The 25,224-nt window shown below is 33.9% G+C and overlaps 1 protein-coding gene across 1 annotated transcript in view; it reads left to right on the top strand.

Moving 5' to 3' along the window:
• The first annotated feature begins 3,917 nt into the window (after positions 1-3,917).
• LOC148599758 (metabotropic glycine receptor-like) overlaps positions 3,918-25,224 on the top strand; it is a 38,602-nt gene continuing 17,295 nt past the window's right edge. The window contains exons 1-3 of the mRNA XM_088557409.1: positions 3,918-5,276; positions 23,326-23,434; positions 24,001-24,339. Coding sequence (XP_088413535.1) covers positions 4,378-5,276; positions 23,326-23,434; positions 24,001-24,339 — 1,347 coding nt within the window. The 5' untranslated portion in view covers positions 3,918-4,377. The remainder of the gene's footprint in view (positions 5,277-23,325; positions 23,435-24,000; positions 24,340-25,224) is intronic.

Here is a 25,224-nt window from a genome sequence, read left to right as displayed (position 1 = left end):
TAGATAGGAACATCCGCCATGTTTACAGCGAAAGAAGTATTCATCGTCCAGTTAGGAGAACATGTTTTGTGCAGTATCTCGACCATACGAATGGCTACCACGAAGAGCAACTGAAACCGTTAGATAAATTTACTGCGCGATCCAGTGCTTATATTCCCGAGTACGATATTATAATACCTAAAGCACCAGCATTCCGGGAAATGAAGGCGTCGGAAGTGAAAAGAATTGTGGGAAGGCTTTCTAGACCGATTCAATGCCAGGTAACCGACTTCACCTGTCACAAAGAGGCTACACGTCAAATGAAAGACATTTGTGGACCATGTGAGTTGAACCAAGTTCCGAACATCGTTCCGAAGAAACAGTTAAGTGAAATAAACGAAAGACTTCGGCGCCCAACGACATCTCATTCAAACAGAATGAGAATGAGGCCGTTTGAGAGGTTTGATATATTTGACATTAATGACTCGTGTACGAAAGCTGGAAGCCGACCTAACTCAATGCTACCGCGGCGTGATTCAATGAAACACCGTCACATCACGGTGATGTGAGCATGTTCTTTGATTTCTTTCAAACGGTTATCAAAATGTGTTTTAATTTGAAACCCAGTTCAGTGTATTAACATCACAGCTGAATCCCTTGGGCGTTTATATTTTGTGACCAAACGAAACATTTACTGTTATACATCTTTATATGATTCTACTTGCATACTATTACTATCATTCATTGTTTTTTACTAGTACTACCGTACATTGTATGTATCGTTCGTCCTTGTGTACATGTATTTTGGGACATTTTTTGTTATGATACGTTATAAATCTTCATTGTTGGTACATGTACCTCTCTATTGTTGTCAGTAACATTTGGCGAAGTATGCTGTTCTATAGACGTCTATAGACGTTTGAGCCATGCAATACAAGGGTTTTTTTTTTCTTTTCTCATCCTGTTAAGAATAGGGACAAACACTAATTTGACAATAAAAAGTTTACATAGCAGTCTTTATACTTTAAATACCCACGCAGTCTATCATAATGTCTATACAATTGACACTTTCAGGAGTTATCGTTCTTAAGTTTATTTAAAAATTATGCATGTATAAACATGGTTTTGTCCAATATATCCAGTACACAGAAAAGACTATGGTAATGTAAAAATATGGCGTATGTAGACTATAAGGACATCGTTATACTACAGTACATATCGTTTGTTATAGGTGAATGTTTTCTGCAACTTGTAATGCCTTTACCACTTATGTACAATTTCAGAATTCTATCTACCCACTACTGCCATCATGCACGGTACCGCTGGTCTACAGTATAGAAATGATATATGATAGTGCGCAGTATTCACTCTTTGGAGACCTTGATCGTGTATTTTGCCGTTTAACAAACTATTGCCACTTAAAATTCAGAGACAACGCAGCCCAATGCTGTTGGAGGAGTAATGCGAGAACACGCTTTGATGAAAGAGGAAATATTTGATTTCATGGCGTAAGAAACTATTGCTTGCGTGACGCGAACAAACTAGTAGCCCGGGGCACTTGTATGTAACACTAACACATCTACACATAGTAACGCCATATCACAATAACTATATTACATGAAACCACAATGACATTTAGTATACCTTGTACAGTTCTGTAGGGTGTGTATCCATAAAATTTGATGAAATTATACTTACTGTTGAGCGAAGATAAGGGCGGGGTCATTAGAAGGAATTAAAAAAAGTTCGGATACTTTGCAAAAATATTCATATTTTCTAATTTTTAGTAGAAGGGAGCATTAAATTCCTGACCGCCCTTTTGAACTTGCCACTATTCTTGATATCGCGCGATTTTTTCCCCGTATAGGTATATTTTGTGTATATCAGCAGGTGAGGTTTCCAGGAATTACAACCCTCTTCTTTTTGTTGGAATATACTGTGTAAAATTTTGGCAAAAATTAGCACAGAATATCCTGTAACTCCCCTCTTTTCCTGAGTGTGCGCCCCATATTCGTTACAGCGTCACTAATAGCGCTCCCGGTATTTAATGTAGGTGCTTATGATATATATTCATTTTTGCGATGGCATTACATTCAATTTTCCTCTTCCTTTTACGCTCAATAATGGACATCATCCATATTTACAAATTTTATTCATTAAAACAAATTGAACGATTGTACTTAATTGAAAAATGACGTTTTTTTTAGCGTAATATTTCTTTTTTTTCCGAAATTGGAGTTCAAAATGCAAAAAAAGTGATTCTGTTTAAAAAAAAAACCAAAACAATTGTAGTAGAACACACAAACACACACTTAAATGATATAAAATAGAAACAAAAAAGAATTCAATTCTGACTGCTTCAGATATTGGGTATTGGAAGGTAAAAAAAAACATCGTAATCTGAATTAACTTTAGTGCATAATTCTCGTTTTCGTGTCGTTGATTCGCTTATTCGTTTATATAAATTAAACCGATCTCTTACCTACCCTTTTGTCTTCCATGGTTAGACAACGGCATATCCAGGGGAGGTTCCGGGGATTGACCATCTTTTTACTGTATTAATTTTGTGCAAAAGCGGGTGAAAGTGAGTAATGGACAGTCTGGGACCCCCTTTTGACAAATGTCTTATCGGACTGTACCCCCTTTATTTATTTCTTGGATCTACCCCTATTAGATATTTGAATCATATTAATTCAAACCTTTTACTCCTTATTTTTATGTTTAGAAGTATTGCTTCAACGTTATCTGCGCAAGAGTATAAAAACTGAATTGTTTGGGCTGAAAATGTGCTAGCTCAGTTACGACAGGTTTTTGGTATACGCAGGTTGTGAATGTATAGAAACGACTTGAGAATGATTGGGTACATATATAAGTAGCAGGTGCCTAGTTTCAACAAATCTCGCAGGTTGTGTTTACTCGTATTATATTGCATTATACTTGTATTGAATCTAATACATGTATGATGTAATAGACCAATGAATTGATTAGACTCGTAAGCTGCTAGTATTTACCCATTACCATCATTACCAATAATCTCAGTTCATTAATTGCAAGTGGTATATTTGCTGTTACATGACGTATAGTTCTACAGACGGCACATGAAAGAAACGCTATGCTTAAACTGATTGGGATCTTATGATCGATCCACAGTAGAATAGAATGCAATGGTCACGTGACCAATCGATCAATATTCACACATGCTTGGTAGTGGTATTGATCTCTGTGTATTAGGGCACCGAGAGGAACCCGCTATTAACGCATTGAATCTCGATCGATTCTTTACCGTACGTTTTTCCTTAGCTATGCGTTTTTATTTATCTATCCTTTAAACTTTATGATTGTGCTATTTTTGGGGTGAATATGATGTAAACTTCAACCGATTTTAGCACTCAATTCCATACTTAAATATCACAAATTTTGCAGAAACATCGTTTTCCCATTGTAACGAATTATTTTTCATTTTTTAAATGTTTTCCAAGCATACAGCAATTTTGTTAAAATGTCATTGTTTAAGTGTAATTGAGCAAAGTTAGAAAAATATTTGATTTGAAATGGTGTTAGGGGGAAAAAAATCTCTGAAATAAATAAACAGCTACTATTCAGAAGGTTGCATTCCTCTTTTATTCTGTTTCAAATTCTCGTCATGCAAGTAGGCAAAGCTGTTGCACGAGTGACATAGTTTTGTGAATTTGTAATATTTCCTAATGATTGATTTTTGTATAATAAAAATAATCATAATAATAATAATAGTCTTCTGGTCATTTCGATTTCCAATATAAAGCATTATCAACAACTTTATGCATATGAATTATACACGGTAAAAAAAAAACTCTCAAATATTCAACATTTCCTTAGCAATTGTAAATATTTATAAAATAGATTTCTCATTGTAAGGCATCGTTGTCATTATTATAATTTATGAGTACTGCACACTATTTCTCGCATCTTTTGAAAATAGCAATGGCGGACTCAAACGTTCTAAGGTCAGTTGTTGAAATGTTGATTTCAAAATGGAACAATTTGTATATGGTTCTGATAATGATCTCGAATTGATGTGTGGTTATCAATAATTATATCGTTGATCTGTAACGGCTATGCTTTTATCCGTAATGGCCGATTGGCGCACGAGAAGCAGACGACACTCAGCGATCTCAGATTCTAGATGAACAGACGAGAGGAACCGCCATCTTGGTACGAACTTGATGAAGCTTATTTTCAATATTCTGTGATAGCAATGCTATTAACGATTTGGTTAAAATGGAATTAAGATATGAGGAATATGAATATTCTCAACAACTCGTTGATAAATATCGTATGTAGAAGGCCTTATAGTAAGAGATTAGCCGCTAAGGAGAATGCCTGGGTAATGTAAATTATTAGGAAATATGTTGATTACCTATGTTGAATTCTCGACATTTTGAAGAAGCCTTTCAACTTATTACACAGAATCTTTGTGTCAAAATGAATGTTTTCTCATTGTGCCATTATTTGTGTGTCGGCATGGCAGCAATTGAAGTGGTTCTGTGTTTACTACCGCGACGAACAGACGGGAGCATGGCTATCTCGCAGGCTTCTCAGATGAGGTACTATAGCTTCCAAGGCACTCGGCAACAAATAAATACCCCCTCCACGACACGGGTGCTTCCCGGAAGTACCCAGCAGACGATACACGATATTAGGCTACAATCACGGAAGGCGTCGTTAGCACTAGATTTTATCGAAAATGTGAGGTGCAAGAGCGAATTCCGTAGACTTAACTGTGATAGGCAAAAGACTGGCATCACTCTTAAAGATTTTGACCTAAAGCTATCTAAAGCACACTTCCTAACAGTATTTGGGAATGCGGCCAATACGGCCGTGCACATTGCCAATATTCTCACAAGATTATTTTTACAACGCAAAGATGTGGATATAAAACAGTTTAATACATCCCAAATGCCATTTATAGAAACTCTTTTAAAATTAGGCGTAGAAAATGATGAAACCCTTTCTGCTGCTGGAATAGCATTTACCACTGGCTTCTTCCCATACGTTTTTAAAACAACTAAGGACAAAACTGCTAACTTGACTACGGTGCAAACAAAATTTTCTGATTTGGAATTTTTTGCTACTCTACAAAAAAGAAATTATTCAAATTTGTGGAGTTCTTATAATTCACAAAGTGGGAGTAATGTTACCATAAACGTTACGGAAGGACATTGGGCTGGCCCCTATTTTGATTGCAGAAACTTACAGCAATGGATCCTAACTTTTTCCGTGCCATTTTTCAGGCTTGTCAAAAATAAACCAGCGTTTAGGTAAGACCTATAAGTGTTTGTGTTTGTGTGTGTGTGCTTTGTTTTATGTTCGTGTGTTACTGATTTGGGGGTAGGTTGGGGATGGTGATAACTATTAATGGGAATAGGAATTATGCTATTAATGCTTGGAACTTGTCAAATATGAAGTAAATGTAGCTTGATAGTAAGAACGATTTACTTTTGCTTACAACTGTTCCTTTGAGTATGTGTTAGGGTAGTAGACTTGTGATATATGGAACCGGAATATTGGGTTGATTTTATATGTCCAAGCATATACACAATATCCGTAGAAGAGTGTTTATCGGATCTAGACACTTTGTAAAGGGGTAGGGGTTGCCAGTCGAGGTTCCAGAAAAAAAGGGGTGCTAGGACAGTATTTGCCATTTTTGTCAATTTTACACAGGAAACTAGAAAATGACAAATTTTCCAATAAAAAAGGGGGTAACAAACCCCTACATCCCTCTGGATCCCCGCTGTCTGTATTAGTGTATGTAATGGAGGGATGTGGGATGGAATGACGATATGTGGAATTGGGTCATGGTGTTATTCCCAACTTCTGCCGCAATGAGTTTATTTCTTGTATTTTAATCGACTCTATTGTTCTGTTTAAAAAGACAGACGGGTGATTCAATATATCTCAAGATTCTCAATGAAACTGTTTAAAAACTTTTGTTATGTCCTAAATACAACTCTTGCAATGTTTATGTCCTTGGATCTGCTTCTTACCTTGAAATATGTCTTGACTGGTTATAATATAAAAATTCTGGCGAGAAATTTTCCCGTACTTTTTCTGTAGTAGGACATATCCAACATTTACGTGAGTAGCAGTCTTTCTAAAAAGCACACAGAAGATGATTCATGCATCTCAAAAACCCACCGATTTCAGTAACATTGTATTATTTCTTGTTCAGAAACAGTTACTGATCATATAACCAGTCTTAGTTTTTCATTTGGTTGATGCGCTTTTGGGATAAAAAATATATAGAATGTACATGAAATTTGCATTTTGCAAGAGTTATCGTTCTTGATTTGGTTTCATTTGGTTGATTTCAGTGGGAGATGTATATATGATTTTCTAAAAAGTGTAGATCTGAATGCAGAAAGATTGTTGTTATATGAAAGTAAAGCATATGTAGACTGAAAAAGCATCGTTTATTTTTCAAAAACATTTTACATTAAGTTAATTGGAAAACAATCTAGATTTTTACAGTACTTGAGCCAAAGTGGCAGCAGGAAACAGATATACTATTTTTTTGTCTTGTTTGTGCATTTGTACATTGGCATTGGTGCACCATACATTGTAGCTTAGTCTGAATATAGGTATTACTAGGCTGGATTCAGTCATTTATATAAAAAAGGGGGTCATAATCCAGAAGTTAGGACATGGGAGGTGGCGGGGTTTAGACTAACACTTGATCATTTGACCGGGCGCGCCGAAGAAAACGTTGCGCGCATTGTTCGTACTCCATTCAATAATCAGCGTTTGTGGTTAGAATCATGCCCGATAATCACAATCTTCGTTGGAAAAAACAACTTTCTTCTGTACTGATTACGTTATATAAGGACATTTAAGAAAAAAACAAAACAAAACAAAAAATATTAAGTAGTAGTCTTTTTAAGAATTATGCAAGTTCTGTAAAATGTGATACACTTGAAAAAAGGCTGCATATTTTTATTTTTGTTATTAAGTTGCTTTATAGGTCTATATGATGAAATGTATAATTATTCATTCCAATCTTTCTGCTCTTAGAAGATAATCCTCATGGAAAATCCAATAGTTTCTATTGTATTTCGGTCTCAATTACAGAGTTATCTTCCTTAATTTTGAATTCTACAGTACATTCTATATACTTTTTATCTCCTGTGAACAAGGGTATGAAAAACCACATGTTACTTTCTGTTTACTATGGCATTTTAAACAAAATATCAAAAATGAAAATATGTAGGCTTTTCAACCATGAATCACGTTTAGCACGATTCTTATGTGGAGTGCTACTTAAGCACAAACATCTTGAGCGACGTACTCACATGACGGTTAAACATTGTAACTCGACTTTTCCGCTTGTCCCAGATAACATGTTTCATTAATAAGATATACTGAACCACTGTTTTCAAGTAAATTACAGATGATTGTGACAGACATCATTGTCTTATCAAACAAGGAGGTTCTGGTAGTCATTTTGATAATCTTCTATGATGTTCTTGTGATGTCGCTGAAAACTAATTCGTCCCATAATGGAGGAGGAAATTTGTCCCGTATGAAAAATAAAAAAACGGAAAAATCAAAGACCGAAGATTTAAAATGAGAAACGAGTGATTATTTTATCGCTAAATATATGTTATTTTGATTAAAATTATAATTGTTCAGCAAAATTACCCTCAAGACATAATGTTTTGAAATATGAGCTACTCAACTTAGGCTTGCAGGATTGTCGCTCTTTCAGAAGTTAGCAGCTATGACTTGTTTAGTAATGATCTTTTGCGGTTTTAATTTCATAAAATTTAGAACGTTATTTTTCTCAAATTAATAAAATACACATTTTATCCATTTCTGTGATATAAAATTAAAGCATCGTCACTTTCGGAGTCTTACAAGAATGTCCCACTGGCTGAAAACGACGTTTTCCCTAATAGTTCGAGTTACTGATAATGCTGACGTTCTGTTTCAGGTACGCTTTCATGTAGGAACATCGCGCAACGTCTAAGATGCAATTTGTATGAATTGCACTTGTTCGATATAAATAGGGGGTACTTGATTACTTAGTCCTCGAACTATTTAAAGCTTTATTAACAAACGATGCATATAGCGTCGACTCAAGGTTGTACGACTTGTACGGCAGTGTTGTTCAATTAACATGTAATTACACTGTAATAATTAGGATTTGAAAGGACATCTCTGGAATGGAGCGAGGTGATGGTGGGCGTACAGGGTACTACGGACCCATTGAACTAGTGCATGGGTACAACTGTCTATGTGTCCAGTATCTTAAAATGCTTCAAACCGTATTGATTAGTAGGAGTACTTTAAACTTTGGGAAAATTGGTGAATGTTTTTTTAGGGGGGATTAGCTAATGAGATAAAGGTAAAATTACTCTTTTTGTACAAAGTTTGTCTTCGTGAAAGGATTTTCCCTTTCACATTGCAAATTTTCTATTCAGAGTCTTGAGCTTTAAATCATAAACAAGGGCAATTTTAATGTATTTGTTCTATACATGATATATTCTGCCACCTCCGCATGTGTAAAGTGTGACAAATGCACAGTGCAAAGTATTAAGCGAAGTTATATGGAAACATTAAGGATATTGTCATTGGACATTACCAAAGAGTTGTTCGTTTTTGTTTTCGCAGATAAAGCATCTTGCTTCACTGGAAATAAAAATTATATCTTGACAATTCATAATAATTGCAGCTTTGTCCTTTGTTAAATACTAAACAAAAAGGGGCACTTTTGTATTGGTCGCTAGATTTTAAAGTTGACAAATTTCCGGTAAAGAGATATATAATTGACTGTTTCTTTCGTCATCAATTCACGACTTGGCTTAACGACATTTCGCTATTTAACGTTAAAATATGACTATATAAGCACATTTTGACAAGATTTAACTTGTATTTAAAAAAAAGAGTTTCCAAAAGAATTTGTCTGGTAAATGTGAGATGAACATTTGTCGATATTAAAAATGAAATTTCTGATATAAATTTATTGTTGAGGACGGTTTTAGGGTGTTTGGTATATTCTGCCCTTTTAAATATCATTTTTAGTATTCTCATGTAAATACATAACAATTTATCATACGACCGCAAAAGTAATATACATATAATTATATATTTAATTATATAGACGTCTAACGGTATCACCCAGTCGTTGTCGTCGCCTGTGTCGTTGAGGTCCGTTATATGTACCATGTTAGGAAATTTTTTTTCCGACGCAGTCGATATAGTTTCTCTTTTTATTATTTTACCTTAAAGACGTGGAAACGCAAATCACCTGATCGCACCACTGTGTCCCGTTTGGCCAAATACTGATAACTTATACTCGGCGTCACATAAATAACATACTGTTAAAATTTGAATAAAAATATTTTCTACGACTTTATTGACACCAATCGTCGTTTAAATTGTCTTAAATGACTTGCTCATTCGTTTAGCCAAACAGCTTCTCAAAAACAAGTCGCTTATCAGCTTAAATCATGCGTAACAAATCCTTACGGGAAAACCCCATACTAATATCCGCCATGTTGGTTTTTACGGGACGATTTGTTTACAAACGAAGTTCGTAAGTTCCCGTCGAACTCCGGTGACAATCGTCTGCTTGATCAACTTCTCGGTATTGTACGTTGTTCGCATAAAATAAATCCGAGATATCCGAAATAACGCCGAAGTGCATTCTGGGTTCTTCGGTTTTTGGACAAACCATTTAAACGTAAACAACATCTCCTAGCAACCCGATCACTGTAAACATGGCCGACTTTTTACAATGTAAATATTGGCACCTAGAATTAAAATCTGACCGGAATTTAACGATTCAATGTTTAGGGAGAAGCCGTTTGGCTAAACGAATGAGCAAGTCATTTAAGACAATTTAAACGACGGTAGGTGTCAATAAAGTCGTAGAAAATATTTTTATTCAAATTTTAACAGTATGTTATTTATGTGACGCCGACTATAGTGGTTTGAGAATAAACTTCATCGAAAATTGAAATTGTGTGCCATATGTTATTTTCTGAATGAAATGTAGAAAATTATGAGTAAAAAGAACAAATTTTACTGTGTCGGCTATCTTTTTTAACATTGTACTTGTTTTCAAATGTTACTAGGGTCAAAGTTCAAGATCGTGCTCATCTTACTCAGGGTTATGTTTGCATGGACAGAATTTACAACATCTGCAATTATTCGCTCTTTTTCATATTAACCAGGCGCGCAGCTGAGGCCAAATTGAAATGTAGGCAAAATTACAGCAGGGGGTCTGGGGGGCCCTGGTAGGGAGTCCAGGGGGGCGAAGTCCCCCCAAGCTCCGCGGAGATAGCGTTTTAGAGCATCATTTATGCCTCTCTTGGATGTATTTTATCTAAAAAAAAAATGGCAAAATTAAGTGCAGGTAAAACTCTTTTGCCTAACGGCAGCTAAGCGCTTGTTAACCACAAGCAAACCTTGTGTATGGGTATCACTTAGTCTAGCCATCTGTCTGTGTGCCTGTCTATATACAAAAAAATGACATTTTTATGTACTTCGACCACTTCAAGTTTGATCAAAATCTATTTTGTGCTTAACATTTGATGACAATCCAAATTCGGGACCCGTGCAAATCTTAAGATTTGCTTCCTTACTTACTTGCACAATCTGTTCATTCAGGTTTCGTCTTCTGTCGTCGTATAAAGCTGCACCCTTCGAAATTTAATAAGTAATATTTTACAAGGAGGAAATAAGATTCAAAATTATACCATTTTGATTTTTACAGATATATTTATAAAACATGTTAAAAACATGTGATCAACTGTAATATGGACAATAAAGTTAAAAGTACAAGTCCATCAAAGAATCGGGCGTGGTATACTCAGTTTGCGGAGCTTTTTATTCATATAGCGATTTGAAATGACATCGATTTCAATGTAAATATGTCTAGGTTACGGAGTGAGATATACATAAATCTCCATTTTTAGACATTTACTCTGTATTGATATGTTCTGTTGTAACATCATATTAATATGTCCTATTGTATTACCACATAACAACGTGTTTTTTTACACTGCATTTTATGTTTGAAAGCTTTCTTTTGTACAGGCTTCACCGTAATTTTACTTAGGAAAGCTGTGCTTGATTGTGTAAGCAATTTACATTGCATTCTCATAAGCTCGTGGATCGTTATGGTGTATCCATCTGCACCATGAAAACTGATTTATTCAACGGGTCTCAGTTTTCCTTTCCTCGTTTGTCTACCCCGGACTTGACTTTTTATGAGCAACTCGGCGGGTATTTCTAGAGGACGCTTACCCGACCGGTGCATCTGGTCCATGCTCCTAGTTTTTAGTGGAGTCCGAGTTGCTCATTTGCTTTCGTTATTTTGTATATATGATTTTAGTTACTTTATTTCTTTGTTGTGTATGTCTGTTTTCCATGTCTGGTCCTTGTCCCTGGATCACATTCTTTTGATTACCGTTATAGCTTTTGTTCTCTTGATTACTCTTTGACAAGTTTGATGAAGCGTTTTGACCAAAACATAACATTTGTACTGAACTCTTCACGTGTCAAGCTCCACGCTGCTGCAGACATTCGTTTCATCTCTTACCTACCGCTGGAGACAGGCCTTCCGAAATTCTGGGACACTTTTCAAATAAAACGTCATTTGACAATCGGATAACGTCGCGTAAAATCAAGTTTTTATCGACTTTGCAAGATTCATGCATTTTTTAGAGGGATGGCTGCAGCGTCTAGAGTGAATTCTGAACGTCAGACGCGTACAATACCTTACAATTTATCCGGATTTTGTGTGGACTTCTTCCTTGTAAAATATATTTTAGAAGCAAAATTATGCACATGCACTCTGATATGTACAAATTCAAATGCGTATCTGGTAGTATTATATGAGAATCTTTACTTTCTGGTGGAACATTTAGTTTCGAAAGGCATTCGACACTCCAAGATGACGCCGAGAAGCATGATGAAGGATTGATAATGTCCGACATGTAATGTAAGAAACCCCTTCCCCCCAATAAAAAGTAATATAATGAAATAAAATAAAAAATATAGTTGGGACTCTTTTAAGCGATTTTTAAAATCAACTGTATCTCCGTAATCGTTGATCGTAGCCTCGTTATTCATGCAATGATTTATTAGTAGAGTAGTAGTAGATAGATACACATGAAGAATCCATACCACAAAAGGCACGTATTGTTTAAACCGTTTATAAACTAAACCATCATATTATTAGGAACAAAAACGTCCTAAAATTCCATTACAAGCAAAATACATTCTTTTTTTTTTAAATATTTTGTTTTAAAACCTTTAACACAGTTCCGGCTAATATATATATTGTCTTACTGTAAATAAATTATAGGTCGTATCAAGCTGCCCAGCGGAACGTTTTATGAAGTTAAGGTTTACCTCACCATTCAGGTTAACTGAAATACAATAAAAAAAACCCGATTGCCAATTTGTATGAAAAATTGCGCCTCCAGTAAACTGCCACGAAAAATCTGAAATTTTGGTTAAAATGGAAAAAAGTAGTAAATTGAATAAGAAAATAACTAATTTTTTCAACTTTGGTTGAACTCTGATTCGACGAAAAATGAGCATGCTTACACGTACCGAATCACTGAATGAAAATAAAATATATACATTTTTTAAGAACAGCACCAACGACGTTACGTTTTTCGCAGCAAATGGAGCAGTCATATCAAAAGAAACAAAAACAATTAAAAAACAAAAAAACAAAAAAAAACAAAAAAAAAAACCAAACAAACAAAACAAAACAAAACAAAACAAAAAAAAAAAAAACAAAAAAAAAAAACAAAAAAAAACAAAAACAAAAACAAAAACAAAAACAAAAACAAAACAAAACAATCGGAAAAGCGCTTTTCATTCATATATTCGCATAATGCAATGGTTGCAGCATGAAAGATACATGAAATCCATGCATCCAAAATAAATTGGGACACATAAAAGACATGTATCGAGTTACTGTTCATCTTAAACAATATATACATATACAGTTAACTAACTTTCTTCCATAATTCACAGTGATCTTACTGTCCGTCAATGCAGTCATCACAGTCTGATAAACTAAGTAGAAGCTTCGTCCGGTCGGACTGAATGAAGCTGCAAACGTTCCTTTCACTTGTTTACAAGATTTTGCTATATTGTCATTCAGAATAATGCTGTCACGGCTAATGTCTTCCTTCGAATTGAATTAAAATGTAATGGCCAAACTACTTCTACCGCCCACTATTAAAATCATCGGCGTTTCGAAAACTTTCCCTATTTGTTTAACTGTAAGATCTGCACTTCTCTTAACGGTGCCTTCAATACTGTCACATGGACCTTTGCCATGGTATGCATGTCCTGCTTCAAAATAATCCCATGTACATCTCATATCAAAATGTGTTAAATGTTTCTGTATCACAGAAAATATAGGTTTATCCCTATATTGAGAAAATAGACCGAATACAGCAAGTGACAGAGTCTGTCGTTCTGGTAAGAGTAGCTAGGCTAGCCTTGTGATCATGATTATTACAGATACAAAACGAACATTGCATTGTGGGTTAAGTCGTAAGTCGATTGAAATGAAAGTGAAGTTTTATGGTGTATGTTGCCGTCTTATTTGTAATACATCACAACGGGATGTTATCTTACATAACATTTATTGAAATATGAGGACTGAACTTCATCGCTCGTCTTCCAGTTAAAGTTTTCGACAAAATCCATCGTGTTCCGGGCTTTATACTGATTATAGACTGTCTCCTCTGTTACAGAATTGTGTATTTGCCAAATGAGGACTGGGATGAACAAATGGTTCTGACACATTGAAATCGTCCAGGAATTACAGACAAAAGTGACCGCATTGGTTCTTGTCAAATATTTTTATATTCCAAACGTTGAATTGCAATCCAAATACAGCTCTGTCAAGCTTCACCAATGAGTGTACATTTTATGCCCCAATTTTTCAATATTTGACCTCTACGAGTTGCGTCGTTTGGTGCATTTATTTCTCAATGTTTCACTGTAAATTGCAGGGCTTGTAGATTTATCACATTTTTTCTTAAGGTGAGCATTTTGTTGGCTGTACACATTATATCCATGTTTACATACAAAAAAAAAAAAAATCCAGTCATGTTGTATGAACTTCCTCAAACGTATTATCGATTGCAGAGTAAAATCGCACTTAGACTGGTTCTCGATCGCAATATTCAGTATGTTACACATATACAAATATATATCGTGAGAGTGTATTGATAGTAGCTAATACCTGGAACGTAGTCCCGGGAACCAGGATAAATCGCACTGATCTGAATAAACAATGTTTTTGTATTATTCTTCAAAGTTTAGACATATGTTGATATGTTCCATTATATATTACACTGTACGCAGGGAAAGATCATAATGTGTTTACGAGGCAAACAACACAAGTAAAAGACAACCAATTAGTGTTAAAATGCACTAATTGGTTTTGTTAATTTGTGTAAACTAATTGCACGAAACAGACCGCTTTTAAATTTTAAACGATTAGTCTTCAGATCATTCTTCTTTATCAAACGATTTATCACTATTCTTAGCCACCCAAACAAAAGCATTTTTCTTCATTTTAAATTATACATTTTAACGCATGTCATTTAAAGCTGGGTCCTTTCTTGCCCTGTTTAAAAAAACAAACAACCTTCTCACCCATTGTCATCCAAAGTTGTGTGTAGCAGACTTTATTAAATTTCTCGAATGTTGACGGAAGTGACGTCAGCGTGGTAATTAATCATGACACAAGATTGCAAAATTGTTGATCCTAATGCTGTTGATGAGAGGTAACTCCTTGAAACACATGTACAGCGTATCGAAATTTGCAATGTATATGATTGGTATTTTTACATAACAAAAATTTAACTTTCAAAAGGACACAAGGGTGTAAATACTTGTCTCTTTTTCCAAAAAAAAAAAAAAAAAAAATGAATAGCAGACGTAACCATCTCAAACTTCGACTAACTAAACAATATATAAACCTTAAAGAGACACAAAGATGTAAATACCTTTATCAATTTCTTAAGAAACAATTGGACAGCAAACGTTACTATCTCAAACTTCGACTAACAACCAAAAATTAAACGTTATAGAGACACAAAGATGTAAACACTTTTCTCCATTTCCTAAAAACATGACCAACAAACGTAACTACCTCAAGTCTCTGTTCCTAATAGGGTATGCAAGTCTCGTTCTAGTTTCATTTTCCTTACCGGAATTTCGGATGTAGAACTTATTGAAAACCGAATACCAATTTGCATTTTATTGTTTACTTCCGGTTACTGGAAACAGTGTATAACATTGCAAAATCTTCTATTTTATGCTTTATCTTGATACCTTTATCATGTAGAGATAGATATTTGTCATTTGTTATCGGTATTCTTTACACAAAAAGATGTTTTGTCCTTAACTAAATACAAATGCTCTGTAAATGACAAATCTACATGCTATTGAATAGTAGACTAGGACCCATTCTCGGGAAATCACGGGTTCACATGACGAGACTTACATACCCTATCACCGATAAACATAAACATCTAACACAATATCAGAAAATTAGAACAACAATCCAAAACGATGTCAAGCATTAAAACACTTTTCTGCAGCTTCTGTGCACGTAAACCACCTTTTAACCTTTCTGAAACTTCAATAAGCATATTTAACTATTTGAAACAGTACAAGAAAGAAACTTTTGTACAGCTGTTGCAAACAGAAACAGCTATGCTAACTTTCTTACAATTTGACAGATTTTAAAAGTTATCTGAAGCAGCGACAATAATGAGCAATTTTTTTAGTTTCCTTATTTCAACTATCTTAAAAGACGACAACATGGAGAATTCCCCTCATAGTAATTTTTACTATTTTAAATTCCGACAAACAATAACTTTTTTAAATAAATAAAACAGTATGATAACCCTTTTACAGCTTGTTCAAACTTCAACAGCTTTCCAAACTATTTAAAATTTCTTCAAACCTAAATATCAGGAACCATAAGGCAAGTACACATTTGTTCCCCCTTACAAACCTTATCAAACAGTTTTAGCTATCCTAAAAATCTGAAGGAGTAATCAAGGGAACCAAGATTCCCGCGAATATCAAAAGAATGTAATCTAGGGACAAATACCAGACATGTAAAATAGACCCAACAAAGAACATAAAATGACCAAAATAATACATTCAAAGTCACAAAATTAAATGAGCAACTCCATTAAAAACTGGGAGCATAGACCAGGTGCTTCGGTAGGGTAAGCATCGGGAAAACAATTTGAACGGTTATATTTGTTTTGAGATAGGACAACCTTAACTAAAATGTACTTGTTAGCTCTATGTTTATCTATAAAATCTTGATCATTGTGTAACAAATGTAGTGATTGTCGTGGTTTGATCAAGGCATTCTATGCGAAATTTTGATGATCGAGTAAATAAACAAAATACGAAAGTATAGACATTCAACGAAATTTCACCAATGGTAAAAAATCATATCTAACAATAAAGTTCTGTAAACATACTAATTTCGTCGTTATTGCACTAGACATAGAAGCGCGAAAATAGTCCTTCGAGATTGTTTTAAAACACTAAATAACGCTAATGTCTTGAAACGCGAAATGTGATACCCGCAAATAATTTCACTCGAAAGAATCCACGCAAAAAAAAAAACAAAAAAACAAAAAAACGCAGCTGCGAAAATCAGTACGCTTACCACGACTGCCAGGGATTGTGCCCTCTTATGGATTAAAGTTCAGTTATATAATGGTTCCTAGTGTTTTTATGCCATCATAAAATTATATTTCAAGTAAAAACATTTTGCTGTTGTTTTTATATATATACTAGTATATATTTCCATTTATATGCACTGTTATTAATATCAGGATTCTGTAATACATTTTGATTTCCGCTAGAATCTTGGTTCCCTTGATTACTCTCTCATGTAACACTTCTGTTAACTTAATGATTTCTATAAAAAATGATACAAATTATTGTCGAGGTTGATTTTTATTATGAATTACCATGCTTGCAGGTGTATTTTGTATAATATATTACATTTAACAGTACAAAAATATACAAATATGAATATTCAGATTTAAGTATGCTATACACGTGTTTCTAAATGTTTCCCCTCGGTCATTAACAGATTAGAATCAAATACATAGAAAGAACTAAAAACAAATAACTGTAAGAAGTCGATTGAAATGAAAGTGAAGTTTTTATGGTGTATGTTGCCTTCTTATTTGTAGTACATCACAACGGGATGTTACCTTACATAACATTTATTCCAAACGCTGAATTGCAATCCAAATACAGCCATGTCAATCTTCACCGACGACAGTGTATATTTTATGCCCCAATTTTTCAACATAGTTATAAAAATAACTATATACAAGAAGTATTAAAAAAGTAATAGAAAGCCAAATCCATCACCAAGATATTCTACCATGTGCAATACAATGAATGAAGTCTCAGTGTAACGAGCAACCGGTGAACCAAGTTCCCTGTTTCTTTTGTTGTCTTGTCTATAGTCGCTATTCTTGTATTATGATTCGAATCCACGGTCACTTGATTTCCCTTTACTTTTGTAATGCACGAAACCAAAATAGGCGTTTCCCCTTTAAAATATGAAAAGAAGTGTATTATACAGAAATTATTTTTTCAGGGCGAAAAAAATATCAGAACTCGTCTCCCTAAAATTAAAACCCCAAACAAAACAGAGCAAGCAGTGTAGAATATGGAACAATAACCAGAGCATGAAACAAACAAGCCAGACAATTGCTATGGTGTATTGAATGCTTCATCTATCATGTTAAAATCTTGTAAACAATAAGATACATTTCTTTATCCAGTTCGATTGTCTATTTCAAGTTTAAACGACACAGTTGTTTAAGTGTAAACGTTTAATGCAACTATGCCCGCTATGCATGCTATAGTCTGGTACTTAAAAAAACTTCCGGAAATCAGTCAAAGTATTGATCCGATTTCAGGACAAGTTTACATTCAATCGTCTATGGAAAAGGGCATACTCTAAAAATGACTTGACTGGCCTAGCCTTAATTATGGTCTGCCCTCCATTTTGGTTTGACCTGGCCTGTCCTGGATTTGGCTAGAAATGCTAATGCGTAGGATTGGCCTGGCCTTTTTATTTCGATAGCCTGGTTTAGTTGAAACATATTTTGGTTTTACCTTTTTTTCCAGTTCGCGTTTTTAAAAGAAATAAAATCTTAAACAGAAAAAAAGGATTTTAATTTTATTTTTATGCCGTTTTATAGAAATGTGTTTGGAAACTTGACACTATAAAGAATTTGTTTCAGTTCAGCCAATATAAAAGCCAGGCCATACCAGAACAGGCTAATGAGACATGGCCATGTTTTAGACTATACCATGAAAAAAAGGAGCTTGGAATCAAATACATTTTCCCAGAACATTACACAAGTAATCAATACCATAACTCTGCTATGCCGTGTGTCATTGGCGACATAATAGAAGATTGGTGAAAATTATGGTTTTTCTGACGAGATGAGAAATCTTAAAGATTTTTTTGTGGTTTTTACTGGTATTGATGGTTTTTGCGAGTCAAAGCTGAATGTTGTTCATTATCTATGACTTTTATCGTTAAGAAATGTTCCGAATTATGACCATGTAAAAGCTAAACCTTTGATACTAACTGAATTTGGAGTGTTCAATCTAAGACTAAGAATCACATCTAAAAATTTTACTGCATGTGAGGTATGCAATAAAATATCCCCGCAATATTGTATCAAGGTAGATCATACAAGTTTGTATTTTGCAAAATTAATTAAAGGCATTTAGTTTTTCATATTTTGAAAAAAAAGGTTACCCGTATAATGTGTTTCATCCAGAGCATCTTAAACGGATCTGAATGGTTAATAAGTAAGTGATAATAAGGAAAGTATTGCTGGTTTCTGTAAAATTACGTAAGAAAATGAATGGGCCGTTATGAAAATCTAGTGCTTCTCCAAACGATTTAAAAAAAAGGGGGCAAAAACGAAAACAATTTTTATGGTTTTCGTACAATAACTGGAATCTTTATTACATTGAACAACCTTGATCCATCTAATAAAAGACAGACTTGGCTTGGTTTTTGCTTTTATGGAAAACAAGGCCAAAAAGGCTAAAACATCTGTTTTTGTTTTCCACATAACAACTTAAGAAATAAAAGTGCATTGATCTTCTGAATTTTTTTCGAAGGGTTTTATTACACCATAATTTAGCTTGGATGAATTTATTTTTGGGATTATTATCTTGATAAGTGTCAGCAAAATATCTAAGTAAAATTTATGAATATCTATGCAATTAAATCACTGTTACAATGTTCAAATTTACAAATTAAGGTTTAAATTTTACTGCTCTACGAACTAGATCAAAACTAAATGAAGAAGGACTTACAATCTATAAAAACACCGAGGCTTCATTCCGTGTATTGCACATGGTAGAACCTATAGATTTCGCTTTCTATTTCGATAGATTTGTTTTTTAGTATTTCTTGTACACATTTAAATTTTGGATTTAGTTCATTCTACATTTACGATTTAATGTTGGCTGCTGATTAGATATTACTCCTTGAAACACGTGCATAGCATATCGATATATATAACCCTCCAAATATTTACTTCTAAGAGAACTCCGGACAAAAGTTTTCTTGATATCAATGCATGCTACTTAACTCATATCAATTTATCATATTTGATATTATTTTGATACTTTTATATGCTAAAATGAAGTAGTTTTTATTTAAATATTTTGAGTAGATATTTAGTAAAGTACTGATGACCTTTTAAAATGAATATGTGCCTTAGTTTTATACTGACGGCAAGTCTTTAGAGTATATTTGTCATGACTTTCCATCTATATTGCGGTATGAAGTTATCATATTTCATTTTATTATTTATTAGAGAATTTGTTTACTTTGACAATTTTCCTTTGCTCGTTTGTCAACCCGGACTTGACTTTTTTATGAGTAGCTCGGCAGGTGTCCCTAGAAAAAAAAAACAAAACAAAACATACACACAGAGGACGCTTACCTTATCGATATGCCTTGTTCATGCCCCCAATTTTTTAGTGTAGACCGAGTTGCTCATTTACTTTTGTTGCTTTGTATGTATTATTGTAATTATTTTATGAGCTCTGTTGTGTGCCTGTTATTCATGCCTATTTTTGTCCTTGGATAACATTCTTTTGGTTTCCGCTAGAATCTGGTTCCCTTGATTCTTGTGTGTGCGTACCAGTTCTACCTGTCTAGATTTATATTTTCTTCTCTTGTTCCACTGGCACGTGACAGGAGCAGTTTGTTGTTTTTACCTAACGCTTAATCCGTTAACTAATGCTCTGGCTTCGAATTCACAAAAAATCGTAAGTGTGAAATTGATCGTAAATGATGACATCACAATGCTATTTTAGATTGTCATTACTTACGATCAACTATACTCGACGTCACATACAGCACATTTTCGATTTGAAGCTATATTTTTTAAACTGTCGGGACTTACTGCTAGAGTTGTCTCTCTTTTATTTAATCTGAAGATAGTTCGCATATATGCATGACGTGATAGTTCCAACGAGTCGATTATTGGCTGAAATCGTGCGTAACAAATCCTTACGGGAAAATCCTATACTAATATCCGCCATGTTGGTTTCTACGGGACGATTTGTTTATAAACGAAGTTCGTAAGTTCCCGTCGAACTCCGGTGACAGTCGTCTGCTTGATCAACTCCTCGGTGTTGTACGATGTTCACGTAGAATAAATCAGAGATTTCCGAATTAGCGCCGAAATGCATTCTGGGTTCTTCGGTTTTTGGACAAACCATTTAAACTTAAACAACATCTCCTAGCAACCCGATCACTGTAAACATGGCCGACTTTTGACAATGTAAATATTGGGACCGAGAATTAAAATCTGACCGGAATTTAACGATTCAATGTTTAGGGAGAAGCCGTTTGATTAAACGAATGAGCAAGTCATTTAAGACAATTTAAACGACGGTAGGTGTCAATAAAGTCGTAGAAAATATTTTTATTCAAATTTTAACAGTACCTTATTTATGTGACGCCGAGTATAGTGAGATTTAAATAGCCAGTTAATTGCCTTGGCTAAAGGATTGATTCTTAAGCCGAATCGGTTTGTCGCTGGCTTGTCACCGAGCGGTCTAGGGTTCGATCCTCGGTGGCGCCGTATAATTTTGGGAGTCAAACCATGCTCTCAGGTTACAGGAGTAATACGTAATATATCTTAAAGCAGTTAACGTTTGCGGAAGAGATTGGCTCTGAATTTATCATAGAGTTTTCAAATTCGGTTTCTTGTTTGTTGTTTATTATTCCGGTTTTTGACTTGGTTGTTGTCCATATTTGCTTAAAGGGACAAAACCAAGCTTTCACTTGTTTCCAAACAATGCATTGCATGGATCACATAGTAAAGTTTAAATACATACATTTAGTAACTTTTATCCCTTTTCTTAAAATTTAAGGATAATATTGTCTCAAGCCAATCAATCAATCAAGCCATTCCTTTATTGGTATCAGACAGAATTTGATTGTTTTGTTTTTTGTGTCTAACTGCAATTTTTTAAAGTGCGGTGACTACTTCAATTTTTATATGAATTGCTTAAATCTTATCTTACTGGATTTTGAAAAGTTAGCGGTTTTCTTCAGAAACATCAATATATTAATTAAAAACTGTATCAAATTTAAGGTTGTGTCCATACATCTCCCCTCCCAACTGTTCAGTTTACAACCTCTGCGATCGATCGAATATGTGCCCTGCGATGCAAATTATTATATAATGCCCAATTATTCTACTTTGTTCAGATGAATTTTGATCTTGTCTATTATTTCATCCCAATTAAACTTAAATGAATGTTCCCTTATTGCATAAACATCCTCAAAATACCTTGGTAATTGCATAATCTAAAAGGCCTTGCAATCAACAATTACTTTCCTACATCCAATCACTCAAATTGTCAGATTTATCACAAATCTACGATATTTAATAGCTTTACTGCCACCCACTACATTTAATGTAGTAGATTTGTTTTTTTTTTATGAATGAACTCCGCAATCGATTTTGTAGCTTCAATATTACGTTGCTTTGGGAACAATTACGTCATAGCGTTTTGGACACGACGTCTCCTTTGTAAATATAATCATTTGTGATCTGAATACAAAATGTATAGTTATCAATTTAAAATGATCAAATGTCCCAAATATTATAGTCTAACTGTCGGATATACATGCAAATTATATATTTGTTTAAAAAACACACAAAGCACTAAGTTTTACTTTAAACTGTAGCAAGAAACTTTTGAATCTTTAAAAAATTAAGTGAAAATTGATAATCCACTTTCCATTTAAATCGATTTTGAGTGTTGTGAAAATAACATGTAGACTTCATGCTATATTCAATGTAAAATGTAAAAAATAATTTAAAAAGGAAAATGTTGTAATATATAATTTAGAACTCGCCAACAATCTATAATAGATATTAGTTACTATGAATACGTCAACAAATCTTCTCCACTTCCACAAGGACGGATCCAGGAATAAAATTAAATTGGGGGTTGGGTACCAACAGAAAAAAAGATGCTGGGGATTGAAAACTACAAATTGCATTGTTTGTCCCAGTTGTTTAGGAATTAAGGGCTAAAATGGGATCAGAAATATATATTTTCCTGATAAAGGAAATGTTTCCGATTTTGTGAACAGCTTATACGAAATAACCTGGATTGGGGCAGTTTACACTTACAAAACTTGAAGCGGTTTATGAAAGTGGCAAAAATTTACAACTTTCCCAAACTAGGTTATTAAATATAACAGGCACCAAAATATAAACATTACTTAACATTTGAATTTAATTTGTGATAGACCAGATATTAAGAATTGATTCGTAATCAAAACGTTATTTCGTTTGGAATGCGGAGCAATCAACATTAATGACGTCATAGTACCAAATCGGGTTATACAAAATAACATAGTTTGAACAATGAGAACAACCAATCAGAAAGCTTGGTACAATTCAAACTGAATTATTTTCAGTTAATGTATTGAGCACAAGTTTTTAAAATGAAGTTACAAGGTTCCACACAATAACAAAAACTTTAGAGTGACCTTGGTGGCTGTTACATGAATTGTTTAGAAATTATAGAGAAAAGAGAAAAAGTTAACATAGAAAATTTGAATGCACAAAACAAAAAAAACAAAAAACAAAAAAAAAAAAAAAAAACAAAAAAAAAAAAAAAAAACAACAACAACACCCAAGCAACTATTTAATGAGTTTAATTCCTAGTTTGATTAGGGTTTCACGTGTGTCTTGATTACATTTTCAGAGGTGCTGTCATGGTTGACATCGACTTAAATAAGACAGACATAAACCAGTGTGCTCAGGACAATTCAATGTTCTCCAGGTCACATAAATGTTATACAGAAACTACTCAGGTAAGTATATAATAGTAATACAAACATCTTTAGATGATATGTTTTACATAAAATTAAAGTGCTTCGTATATGCATGGTATATATAGTGATAGATTAACCCCTACATGGCATAATAGTAAATACTTACAGAGGCCACCAAAAGGTCTTCGGTAAGTGTAAAAACGCCTTCAAGGAAGCCCTGAAAGGCCCCGACAACAAATGTATGGCGAAGGTAATTTTTTATTTTTTTTTCATGAGAAATCGGGTTGACAAAACAGAACTGGCAAGACAAAACCATATGAACACTATCACAAAAAATGTGGGAAAAATATCATGTATACACACAGATATGTATAAAACGAAACCCTCAAAGTTACTTAATTTTTATAAACGCAATTACTTTATATCATGTTGTGATGTCGTTATTGACAATTAACTAACACGTTTTTGAGAAATTTTTTCTTGATAACATTGTATTAACCTATGTATTATTTATAATTTTTTGAACTTCCTATGCATTTACCATTGCATAACATGTGTACATGATCGATGGTAGTCACATCAACGCATTTTTATTTTGTTTTCAGTGCCAACATATTCCAGGAGGAGGTTTAAAAAGCGGAAGTTATAACTGTGTATGCCGGGAAGGGTACTATTTTCCGGTTCCTAATGCCACAAACAAATATTTTTCTGGAATAACAATGGAAAATTCTTTTTTGGATGATTATTTAAACAAGTCCTCATTTAATAATAGTGAATTTCAGTGTCTTCCTTGTTTACCTGGGTGTGAAGTCTGTGAGGACAAGACGCCATGCATGGCTGAGTACAATATATTACTACGCGGTATACCACTTGGGATACAAAGTTTTTGTATTACTGTTACACTAGTGATAGGAGTAGCAATTCTGAGGCTCAGAAAGACGAAAGTAAGTAGTGAAACTACATAAAAAAAAGAAAGAAAGAAAAAAAAAATGGAATGTAACAAAACAAAACGAAGCGGTCTCTCAGTGCTTCTACGGTCTGAAGTTAACTTCGTTGAGTTAGTGGCTAATATTTTTTCCTTTTTATCTACACAAGGTAACAGCACCTCTTATCCTTAAATTTGTCATATGTCATACAAAGTAAACAAAACATAAAGAAAGATGAATAAATGAATTATAGAAAAATACAAAACTGAGGTCAATTTGAAAACAAAGGAGAATAGGTTGCGTTATGTATCGCGTCAAGGAATATGCTGAAAACAGACTTAACGGATTGTTGTAAGCTGCGCTGTGTTGTATTGTATATTGCAAAAACTTTTGAGTGCAAAACCGATATTTCAACGGATAATATTAGTATTTGTGCAACAATCCTTTAAGTACATAGTAAAACTTTTAAAGCTGTTTTTATTGCTTAAATGTTATCTGTGACGTTAAACCATACCTCTGCTAGTGCAATATGACAATTTATTGTATAGCTATGTGTTATTCCCATATAAAACAATGTTTAACTAGCGTGCTGTATATAACCAAATTGCATTGCAACATAACGTCATAAGCATGACGTCGTCAACTATAAAACACATTTTAAATAAGTTTGTTGTATTTGGTATACAATAAAAGAGTTATTGCACGAGTATTGAGAAATATTATCCACGTAGAATATATGTTTAACTAGCAAGTTGGTGCGTTATTCAATTTTACTCGGGACCATATTTCCAAATGTTCGTGTAATAACCATATGATATTGCAAGCTTACATTTCGTTGTTTTTTGTGGTTTCTCAATTATTATTTGGTCGTCTTATCTACGTCTTTAACAACTAGATATTTGC

This window comes from Perna viridis, chromosome 13 (genome assembly GCF_037379345.1).
Source record: "Perna viridis isolate PV_CMFRI_1.1 ecotype Kerala chromosome 13, ASM3737934v1, whole genome shotgun sequence".
In the NCBI taxonomy this organism is placed as follows: domain Eukaryota; kingdom Metazoa; phylum Mollusca; class Bivalvia; order Mytilida; family Mytilidae; genus Perna; species Perna viridis.
The sequence above is the reverse complement of the archived record's forward strand: the minus strand, read 5'-3'. Positions and strand labels throughout refer to the sequence as shown.